At 41.4% G+C, this 11478-nt stretch overlaps 1 protein-coding gene across 3 annotated transcripts in view; it reads left to right on the top strand.

The window, feature by feature from the left end:
• Aff1 (ALF transcription elongation factor 1) overlaps positions 1 to 11478 on the top strand; it is a 214939-nt gene that overhangs the window by 144093 nt on the left and 59368 nt on the right. For 2 of the 3 annotated variants that reach the window (XM_070013206.1, XM_070013210.1), the window contains one exon: positions 10662 to 10706. In XM_070013206.1, the coding sequence (XP_069869307.1) occupies positions 10662 to 10706 (45 nt within the window). The remainder of the gene's footprint in view (positions 1 to 10661; positions 10707 to 11478) is intronic. The other variant, XM_070013207.1, reaches the window with a different exon arrangement.

Genomic DNA, 11478 nt, shown 5'->3' with positions numbered 1-11478 from the left:
AAAGTTAGCATGTTGACAACACTGCAGGTTCTCAGTCTCCTGCAGTGATCCATTCTAGTTGAACTGACACTTACTCTTGGTTTTTATTTTTAAAAATGAAGGTGTTTTAATAGATAGACTTAGTTGTAGAAGGAAAAGGTTCTACCTAGAGTTTGGATCTGTTGAAAAAATCAGTTTATTATCACCAGGATGGAATGTGGAGCGCCCCTCTCCCCAAGCTATGCCCATAATGGGCTTCGTGGACCTCATGTGGTCTTTCATCAAAGGCACTGAGTTTTCCAGCCTTGTAGTGGGAATTTCTGATTCTGTATATTACATGGAGAGTGACTGAGTTCTGTCAGTAGTTAGGAAATCTGGGTGTAACTGAGATTAGACATAAACTCATCCTCAAATACTATTAGCTTGTTTTAATCATTTGGTGTTCATCCAAGTACTTTGTTTCTATGAGAATTTAACCACATCCCAGGCAGCCCCATTCCTCTTCTTCATTTGAAAGTTAGCTAACATGTTATCATAAATAATAGGTATGGAAACATTTCTGCATATGATGCATCAATGCTAAGTAATGTTTTTAAGAAGGCTCTGCCTCATATGTCTGTATAGAAACTTTTCAGGATATGGAAGAGACAAAGTAGTGAAAGCAGCATTCTTTGTACTCATCCCGTAGTGTTCACAACAGTTCTGTGTCTAGAGAACAGCTACTTACTGATTCCATTTTTAGTTATTTAAGCCAGATCTGAAGAACTAGAATCCAGACTTTCATAATTACAGAAGATGCCTTCTCAACAGAGATCAAAACAGAAATTTCAGAATGTTTCAGGTAGCTTAGTAAATCCAAACTGAGCTTTTACAAAATTTTTATATGTGTTTAAAAATAAATTATCTTCATGACACTAATTACAGCAAATTACTTGAGTGATCAAAGTGACTGACTGGAAAGGGATAATCAATTCTCTAATTATTCATATTGATTTATAAAGTCTGTTATTTCAAAAGATTTATTTCTATAAGTTTCTGTGTCAGTAATACCTTTGGGATTTGTTTTTGCTTAAGTTGGCAGAAAAGTGGAAACAGTTTATCTATAAGAGAGCAAGCTTACAACTCCCCTCCCCAAAATGGGGTTCAGACACTCATTTATTACAAGAACTAGAGCGCTAGCACACTGGAGACTTGAGTTCTTCCTTTCACCTAGCATTCTCTCCAGGCTTTGCTCCTGGAGAGTATCTTGACCTCAAGGAGACCTTTATCCTATCCAGCACGTTTCCCCTTCCCAGTCCTATCCCAAGGACCTGGTGTTTGTGTCTCTAAGGAATTCACATGCTCCTATAGTTAGGCCACTACTCTTGTAGATGAAAATACCTGACTTAGTGGTGGTTGAGAGGTTTGTAGTTAAAATAGGTTTTACTGCTTAAAATATGTACTTTATGTTTTGTCCTGTTTTTAAGTTTTGGCAAGGATGTATTTTAATATAATTGGGTTAAAGTTTAGAGAAATAGACAAATATTTTTTGTTCCACAAGTAGACAATGGTAAAGACTCATATTTTGGCTTTTTGCCATCCTCCTTTCTCAGCCTCTGAATGCTGAGATCATAGAGTGTTCCATTATTCCTGCTCTTCATTTTGAATAATCTTTTCTTGTTAACATTTTTCCTCCTGAAAAATTTAGAGAACTATAGAGATCCCTGCAATTTAGCCTGCTATTAAATATGTTAGATTTTCCACCTGTTGATGCATAAAGTTAGAGTTGTTCTGGTAACACGAATAATTCTTAACTACATATTGAAGTTTCTCCCTTGTAAGAAATGACCTGTGGCTGGAGATGTGGTTCATAGTTAGAGCCTGTGCTTAGCTTGCTTGAGGTCCTGGATTCTATCCCTACCACTCAAAAAACAAGCTGTTCAAAACACTCCACTTTTTGAAAGTAACTGGAGAGATGAAGGGTGATGACTAGTTTTTCAAGGGAAACTTTAACCTTTATTTAAATGCAACTTTTACCTCATTTTCAAGTCCAGTGTCCCTTCTTCCATGTTAACAGTCGCTAGCATGGTTTGGCCTTTTGATTTTGTTGTTCTTGGTTTAATTTCCTATACATCTAACCAGGGATACTTAAAAAAAAAAAATCCTCCTCTTAACATTCTGGGTATGGAAGTAGACATTAGACGGCTGCCCAAAGGCATGGTGCTTTTGAAAGTAATCCTGCTCATACTTTTGTACCCTTTCCAGCCCACACAGGCACACCCAGGCAGCTAGAACATGTTCTTGGAACAGAATTAGCTGTTTAGGCAATTTTCTGAGTATTCACAAAATAGAATTAATGTTAAGTCAAATCCTTGTTCAGCCAGGCCTTTTGGTCTCCTCCTGTCATCTTTCCTAGAAATGATGAGTTATGGCCAGGTGCTGGTGGCTCACGCCTGTAATCCTAGCTACTCAGGAGACTGAGATCTGAGGATCGTGGTTCAAAGGCAGCCAAGGCAGGAAAGTCCATGAGACTCTTATCTCCAGTAAAGTACCAGAAAACCAGAAGTGGTAGAGTGCTCACCTTGAGCTGAAGAGCTGAAGGATAGCACCCAAGCCTAGAATTCAAGCTCCACGATCAGAAGGGGAAAAAAGAAAAGAAAAAAAAAAAAAAGAAATGATGAGTATGCATATAATTGCATACATTTATTTGTGTACCACTAACCTTAACATTCATTGTCTTCTTTCTTACCACAATCCTTTGAGAGTTTTCTGTTCAAGTACTGGGGTTAGAATTCCGGGCCTCATGCTTTCTAGGCTTTTGCTCTATCCCTTAAGCTATGCTTCCAGCCCTTGTGTCCTGCCCCCTACCCCTTTTTGTTAGCATTAGTTGTACAAGGGGTTTCATTTTGATATGTCCATATATGCCTTGATCAGAGTTACCCCTCCATCACTTTGCCTCCTCCTCCCTGTTATTATTTAAGTTCAACTGATAAAAATAGAACCAAAAATTCTTCTTTTTCAAGGACTTGGTATTCTAGCTTGAGGAGTAAGAGCTTGCTCTGCGCCAGGCTTGCCACCAGCACTTTATAGTCTATATGCACGGTTGTCTAGGAGTCTGTAAACAGGGATTCAGGGACAAGTTAGGGGCAGACTAATTATATGGATGCATTTGGAAGAAGGAAGTTGTTGAGGAAAGATAATAGAAAGTAATCAATAAATAACTGAGATCATTCAGCCATACTTTAAGAAAAACATATGCTTTATTTGTTTTAATATTTGTGTGCTCTGATGACTAGGTAACATATGTAATGTTTCAGAATTTAAAAATAAAAAGGATACATAGTGGAAATCTTCCCCCTACTCCATTCCCCAAACACCTATGCAATTCTTCCTAGAAGAAATTGATATTCTGGATTTCTTCTGCATTATCCTCAATGGTATTTTATACATGGTAAAAAAGTCTTCATGTACCCTAGTTATTTTCCTCCTACTTCATAGATCGTGGAGAGTACCTTCGAATCAGTACTCAGAGAATGTCCTCCGCAATGTCATAGTTACCCAGTGTGTCTTTGTAGGGCTGTGTACTACAGGTTTCTTAGCTATTAATTACAGATGGACGTTTACATTGTTTCTAGTAACTTGCTGTTGGCAAACTGAAGTGAATTTGTTTTTTTTTGGGGGGGGATCAGTGTTGTGGCTTGTACTCTGGGCCTGGGTACTGTTCCTGAGCTCTTCAGATCAAGGTGAGCGCTCTACCACTTGAACCACTGCACCACTTCTGGTTTCCTAGTGATTAATTGGAGATAAGAGTCTCATAGACTTTCCTGCCTGGGCTGGCTTTGAACCACGATCTTCAGATCTCAGCCTCCTGAGTAGCTAGGATTACAAGTGTGAACCACTGGCGCCCAGCTTCTGAAGTGAAATTTTGTGCATGTTATTTCCAACATGTAGGAATCCATGCTCAAAATTAAAGAGCATTTACTATTAGAATTTGAAAGCTAGTGCTGAGTTGATGTTATTTAGAGTACCATTTTGTCCTCTTCCCCTCATTATTCAAATACCTCTTCCCCTCCTGTGCCTTGTACATGCAGTATTGTCTTTTGCTTGTTTGCCAATTGGATAGGGGAAATAGTTTTCCCTGTAGTTCAGTGTTTTTGAGCATAATAATCTAAAACAACTTGCTTTTATCCCTGATATGCTTTATTTCACCATAGTTTGTTGAGATGTTGATTTCTGATTCAAACAGACTGTAGTATCTGAGTTTCTAAATCTTGTGTGTGTGGGGGGGGGAGGAGGTAGTATTAGAGTTTGAACTCAGGGTTCCATCCTTCCTAGGCAGGTACTCTACTGAAGTCAGCCCTTTAATCTCCTCTAATGATCTAAATTAGAAGCTTAATTTCAGATTCCGAGGTTGGAAACTAAAAACCACCAGCAAATGTTCCTAAGTGGTGTGGCATGCAGCATGTGGTTGGTGAAGCAGGGAGGAAGAACTGACCCCTGCGTGAATGTTGTGTATGGAACCTGTAGCCTAGAAGCAGCAGAAAGAATGCGACAGAGTGCAGATAGCTCTTGGAACACCTGAATGGTCTCAAGGAACCATGAGGCAAGACGTGTTATCTTCCTTAAGATAGTTTTACATCTGCAACCTGAAGTCCTGGTGAGAGGTAGAAGAGGGAAAAAGGTTCCAGGTAAGGGAAAGTATTACTTATCAAGCCAATACGGTAGATAACCAACCAGCAATGGATACTGAAAATCAAAAAACCAAAAAAGGACATTTGGGTAGGTTAAAAAAATAAACTTTACAGAGAACCTACTGTGATTTCTTGCAAAGCTATCTTCATAATTAATGTTGGCACTGTTATTCCATGTTGGTGCCATGTAAATGTTTTTAAAGCTCCATGTTTTCACATTTGTCCTTCAAACCAACCCTCCAAAGTGGTGAGATTTAGCAATATTACGCTTATCGCAGCAAGGAAGTAGTCCCAAAGTGGTTGAGCATTAGCCAAGACTGCAGAGCCAGACTTCGAGCAGAGCCAGGTTGAGAATCCAGGAGCTGCTGGCTTCCCTCTTCAGTGCATTTCCTGGTTGGTGATAACTAAGCCTTTTTGAGAATAGCATTGTTAGAAAAGTGCTGCTCTGTTGAAACTTGAGAGATATAAAACAGCATTGTAATAGTCTTCCATCTCAGTAGTAAGATATATTTCTTCTGTCCAGCTCTTTTTAGTTTAGTAAACAGACTGTGTCCTCCTTAGAAGACATGAACATTTTATTTTTATATCAGTAAGTTTCCTTATTACCCTGTGTTGCTCCAAGAGGAGTGAGAGATCAGACTAAAGCCAGCCTTGCTGCTGCTTCTGGTGTGAAATACTTGGATCACTAAGAGACCCATATGTGGACACTCAATGCCTCTTTGTAGAAGCAAGTGAAAACCATTGCTCTTTAGAAGGGAATCACAACCCCTCCTAAAATGTTGAACTGTTGTCTCTTGCAGGAATGTTGAGGTTTTTGGAAAGCCAGTTTGATGGGATTCTGAAACCAGGCCTGGCCACTTCCCAGCTTTTGGGTGATTCAGATGTGCAATTCCAGTCTCCCTGTTTGAAAAACTGGGATAATGCCTACCAGAAAGGTAGACTGGAGAATAAAATAGGGCATTATACAATATGCCCTGAGGCATTTTTATTTCACTTTAATGTTTCTTTAATAGAGATATATTTTAGAGTTAGTGGATTCATTTAGTGTAGCAACATTTCTCCTGCCAACCTAGGGATCAATTTTTATGATTGGTGGTATCCAACTGAGGAAATAACAGTACTAATAAGTTCAATGTAATGTCAAGGGCAATACACATTCAATAAGTAGCTGCTGTCATTTTCCTTTATTGAGTAGAATTATGGGAAGAAGTCTCCACGAGGACATTGGTCTCTACATAGGAAATTGTCTGAGACAATCACAGACAGATTGGAGGAGAGTTTTTTTTTTTTTTTTTTTGGTCCGGTCCAGGGGCCTGAACTCTGGGCCTGGACGCTGTCCCTCAGCTCTTCAGCTCAAGGCTAGCGCTCTACCACTTGAGCCACAGCACCACTTCCAGCATTTTTCTTTTTGCTTATGTGTTGCTGAGGAATCGAACCCAGGGCCTCTGGCATGCAAGGCAAGTGCTCTACCACTGAGCCACCTTCCCAGTCCCTGGAGGGGAGTCTTGATACTAAGGATAGGAGGCAAGTAAGGTCTGTGATGGTCTGTACTGACTTGAAGAACTAGACATCAAAGGACCAGGAAATTATGTCCTCCATTATCATGTAGTAATATAAATGTTGACTGTTGCCTTTTTTATTTTATTTCCAGTCATGGGGCTCCAACTCAGGACCTAGATACTGTCCCTGAGCTTTTGTGCTCAAGGCTAGCACTTTACCCCTTTGAGGTACAGCTCCACTTACAGTTTTTCTGGTGGTTAATTGGAGATAAGTGTCTCACTGACTTTCCTGCTCAGGCTGCCTTCAAACCACTATCCTCAGATCTCAACTCCTGAGTTGCTAGGATTACAGGCATGAGCCACCAGTGCCAGGCTTGACTGTTGCCTTTTAACATCTCTCTCTCTCTTTTTTAAAAAACACCTTAGTTTTTATTATGATGATTCCAAAGTACAATGTATGTTGAACAAATTACCCTTGTGTTATATTCTCTCTCTTTCCATCCTCCTCCCCTCCCCCATTTTTCATCTGAAGTATTTTAAAAGAATTGAAGTTGAGTCTCAGCTGTGTTACGGAGTACTAGCTAGGACCACTTGTTCATTTGTTTGGTCACAGAGTTAAAGGGAGAGCCTGGGTCTGCTTAGTGATAGTTTTAAGTAAAGGATTAGAAGGACTGGTTTTCCAGCTGCCCCTCCCCTTTGGGAAAGCTTCCCTCCACAGGCAGACTTGGAGGTGCCACATTGTACTTTATTAACAAGGCCACTTGTCCTTACAGAACTTTTTCTGCAAACACACCTGAAAGACCTATTTTACTTATTTATTTATTTAGCTTGAACTCAGGGCACACCCTCACGGGGCTGGCTTGTTCATGGCCGATTCTCTAACACCCCTTATGAAACATCTTTTTTTTTTTTTTTTTTTTTTTAAGTGGAGATGTGAATCTTGGATACATGGAACCTAAAATGAGCTCATACTGTACAGTCTCTTATAACCTTTTATATACAGGTTCAAAGGCTAGTGGGAGCACATGGAAAGGCTCCAGGAGAGATAGCATCAACTTTAACTCTGTAACTTTCATCAGCAGTTCAGGGTACTTGTGGTAGGAAGGCTAGCTGAAGGGTCTGTGAGAATTCCTTTTGGGGTTTTAGCAGGAGTGTGTGTGTGTGTGTGTGTGTGTGTGTGTGTGTGTGTGTGTGTGTGTGTGTGTGTGTGTGTGTGTGTGTGTGTGTGTGTGTGTGTGTGTGTGTGTGTGTGTGTGTGTGTGTGTGTGTGTGTGTGTGTGAGTCTTTGTGTGTGTGTCAGTCTTTGTGTGTGTGTGTGTGTGTGCACCAGTCTTTGTGTGTGTGTGTGTGCGCCAGTCTTGGGGCTTGAACTCAGGGCCTGGGCACTGACCCCGAGCTTCTTTTGCTCAAGGCGAGCACTCTACCACTTGAGCCACAGCATCCAGGGCTTCATACATGCTAGGCAAGCACTCTACCACTAAGCCTTATTCCCAGCCCAAGTTTTAGCAGTTTTTCTGGAAGTCTGCATAACATGCTAACTTGATCCCCCTGTTGGGAGTTTGATCTTTTCCAGTGATTTACCATGATGGTGTTGACTGGGGATTTTTTATTTTTAAGTGCCAGTTCTTGGGCTTGAACTCTAGTACTGCATTCTGTCCTTGAAGTGTTTTTTGTTTGTTTGTTTGTTTGTTTGGTGTTTTAAAATATATTTTTATTGTGAAAATACTGTACAGAGGGGTTGCAATTACATGGGTAAGATAATGAGCACATTTCTTATCAAGCATTGTAGCCTCCTGCTTTGTTTCCCCTTCCCATCCCTTCGTATCCTTCCCCCCGTCCCCTGTCCCCCATCCCTCCCACCAAAGTTGTAAAGTTCGTTTTTGACATAATGACTTGTACATCTCATTGTTGCAATGGGTCCTTCTGTATCCCTGTCTTAACAATTTGTTTTTTCCTTCCCCTCCACTTATACTAACATCATATATAGTGAACGCAGGGGTTATACCGGTTTTCTGTGTTTTGTTTTTTAGCCACAGTACCAATCATTTCTGGCTTTTTCAATAATTAATTGGAGATAAGAATCTTGTGGACTTTCCTACCTGGGCTGGCTTTGAACCACAATCCTCAGGTCTCAGACTCCTGAGTAGCTAGGATTACATGAATGAGCCAATAGTACCTGGCTTTAACTTTTTTGTTTGTTTTGAGAAAGAATCTTGCTCTGTAGTTAGTCAGGGTAGCCTAAGTGCTAGGATTACAGGACTATACCACCACACCTGACCTCTCCTTTAACTTCTAATTGTTATTTCTTTCTACTAATGCATATACAAATATTGAAACTATTTGTGAATTTTACCCATAAGTGAAATTACTCCTTTCTGTATCTGACATTTGTGCCAAAACAGAACATTAATGTTAAATACAGTTGTTATTCAACCTTTGGTATAAAAACTAAAGTACTTGTTTTTAGAAAGCAAAAGACTTACATTCGTAACGTCTAAGGATGACTCCAGTGGGCACAGCAAATGTAGTGTTTGCCCTTGGTTCTGTTTGGCTAGTACTTCCAAACTATCTGGCCGTACCTCACAAATATCAAAGGACCTGAATACCGATTTGAACATACACTGAGGTAGTTCAAATGGTACTTTAATTTTGACATGTCCATTAAATTTCATCACAGGGCAGTGTGAATGTATATACCTCTTTTCATTTTTCCTTAAGTTAGAATGAGGGGAACCGGTGGATTCTAGATTACCAATCAATTTTGTATTAAATTACATGTAAATTGGGGCCAAGAAGAGGGGAAAGAGTCCTTTCCAGCTACTAGCTAGCTGTGTGGTAGGCATTGGACTAGTGGGAGAGGAAAAGCTGTGCTTTCTGCCTTGCAGTGGTGGTGGCATTGGCAGTGGCCTGGACAGGAAGGGCAGTGTGCATTGTGTAGCACTTGCTAGACTGTGCCCAGGGTACATGCCTCAGGAATGGATCCCCAGCAAAAACTGCTATTCCATTTAAAATTATGAGTCCTGAAATACGTTTCACATCTCTAGGAAAATTATTGCTTCAGATTTAACTTTTCTTTATTACACCCCCCAAAAAGTATAGCTTCTGCACTGACACTCCTAACACTGTCTGTGGTGGGAATGCCAGCAGCAATGGCTGCCGTCCTCTGGTTAGCCAGAGGAGGCATAAATAACTAGCGCGTCTTCCCTTCAGGGAACTAATAACTTCACCCCTTAACTTCTAGTCCTGTGGAACTTTGTATCACATAATTGTCACAATGCTGACAAAAGTGGGGTGAGAGGTGGCTTAAACTTTAAAATGGATTTTGGCAGGTTAGATTTAAAAAAAAGAAGAAGAAGAAAAAAGTAAGAACAATGAGAAACCTCCCTGACTGCACTTTGGTCTTCTTCCTGGTGGATCCACTAATGTGTTCAGATGTTCACCATGTATGGTCATTTAATGGGGCTTATCAGTCAGATGTTGTGAGGTAGCCGACTATACACTTCTTCCTATTTTGTGCTGGTTCTAGTACTTGAACTCAGGGCCTGGGCACTATCCCTGAACAACTTTTGCTGAAGGCTAACAGTTTGCTACTTAAGGCCCAGCTCCACTACCAGCTTTTCAGTGATAAGTTGGAGATAAGAGTCTGCCTAGTTGGGTTGGGAAGGCGGCTCAGTGGTAGAGCGCTTGCCTTGCATGCTTGAGGCCCTGGGTTCGCTTCCTCAGCACCACATAAGCAGGAAAAAAAAAGCCAGAAGTGGCGCTGTGGCTCAAGTGGTAGAGTACTAGCCTTGAGCTGAAGAGCTGAGGGACAGCACCCAGGCCCAGAGTTCAGGCCCCACAACCAACCCCCCCCCCCCAAAAAAAAAAAAAAAAAGAGTCTGCCTGGGCTGTCCTTAAACCACTGCCCTCAGATCTCAGCCTCCTGAGTAGCTAGGATTACAGGTGTGAGCCACTGGGGGCCAGCTGTGACACTTTCCTTCTCTCTCATTTTATCCCTTCCTTCCTTCCTTTCTTTCCTTTCCACTTTTCCCCTCCCCAGGACCTTGTGCAGTTAGACAAGGGGTCTATCACTCAGCTATGTGTATAGCTCTGTGTTTCTTTTCTTTCGTTCTTTCTTTTTAAGGTCCAAGGCTAGAACTCAAACTCAATACTTGATACTTTGGCTCGTAGTCTAGCTCTCTACCAACTGAGCCATGCTGCCAACCCCTACTATCTCTTTAATATACACATTTTCCATTGATAACTTTGACCTCAAAGTCATACTTAGTCTGCTGTGCTCTCTAGTTTACTGTTTCCCTCATGTTTTCCCCAAGATTAAATCTGGTGACTTTTTTTTGGTTTTATTCATCCCAGAATACATTTACTAGTGCTCAGATCCTAAAAGGCAGGCCTTGAGGTAAGCTGAGCCCCCCATGTGGTAATACCTGCACCGCTACTACCACTCCTAACTCTTGTTTTTTCTGGTTTTTGTTTGTTTGTTTTTAAACTAACCGTTCCTTCTTTTCTCTTTCAGCAGACATACTCCAGTGAAGTTCATTGTGTTGAAGAAATTCTGAAGGTGAGTTCATTATTACTATTTACCATTTGAAGTGAGTAAACTGTGTACATTCCCTTCAGTGGACAATTGCTGTTCTTAGCTCCCTTCAGTAACAAAGGGAAATTAGAACATTACTGAATTCCTCCCCTCTCCTCCCCTCTCCTCCCCTCTCCTCCCCTCTCCTCCCCTCTCTTCTCCTCCCCTCCTCCCCTCTCCCTTCCCCTCCCCCTCCCCCCTCTCCCCTCTCTCTCTCTCCTCTCACCCTGTCTCTCTCTTTTCTTACTCTGGGGCTTGAACTCTAGACCTGGGTGCTATACCTGAGCTTCCTTTGCAGAAAGCTAACACACTACCAATTGAGCCACAGCACTACTTCCAGCTTTTTTGAAGTAGTTTATTGGAGATAAGAGTCTCACAGACTTTCCTGCCCAGGCTGACTTCAAACTGTGCTCTCAGATCTCAGCCTCCTGAGTAGATAGGATTACAGGTATGAGCCACCAGTGGCCAGCTAAGTACTGAATTCTTCATCAGATTTTCTTCCTGAATTCTTTATCAGATTTCCTTCCTTCCATCCTTCCTTCCTTCCATCCTTCCTTCCTTCCTTCCTTCCTTCCTTCCTTCCTTCCTTCCTTCCTTCCTTCCTTCCTTCCTTCCTTCCTTCCTTCCTTCCCTCCCTCCCTCCCTCCCTCCCTCCCTCCCTCTCCTCTTTCTCCTCTCCACCCTACAACTTGAGGCATAGTTCTAGTTCTTGCCTTTTGGTAATTAATTGGGGATAAGCTCATGGGCTTTCCTGCCT

The sequence above is a fragment of the Dipodomys merriami genome, unplaced genomic scaffold (genome assembly GCF_024711535.1).
Source record: "Dipodomys merriami isolate MVZ:Mamm:240054 unplaced genomic scaffold, mDipMer1.0.p SCAF_9, whole genome shotgun sequence".
NCBI classification, from domain to species: Eukaryota; Metazoa; Chordata; class Mammalia; order Rodentia; family Heteromyidae; genus Dipodomys; species Dipodomys merriami.
This window is presented reverse-complemented; position numbering and strand designations above follow the sequence as displayed.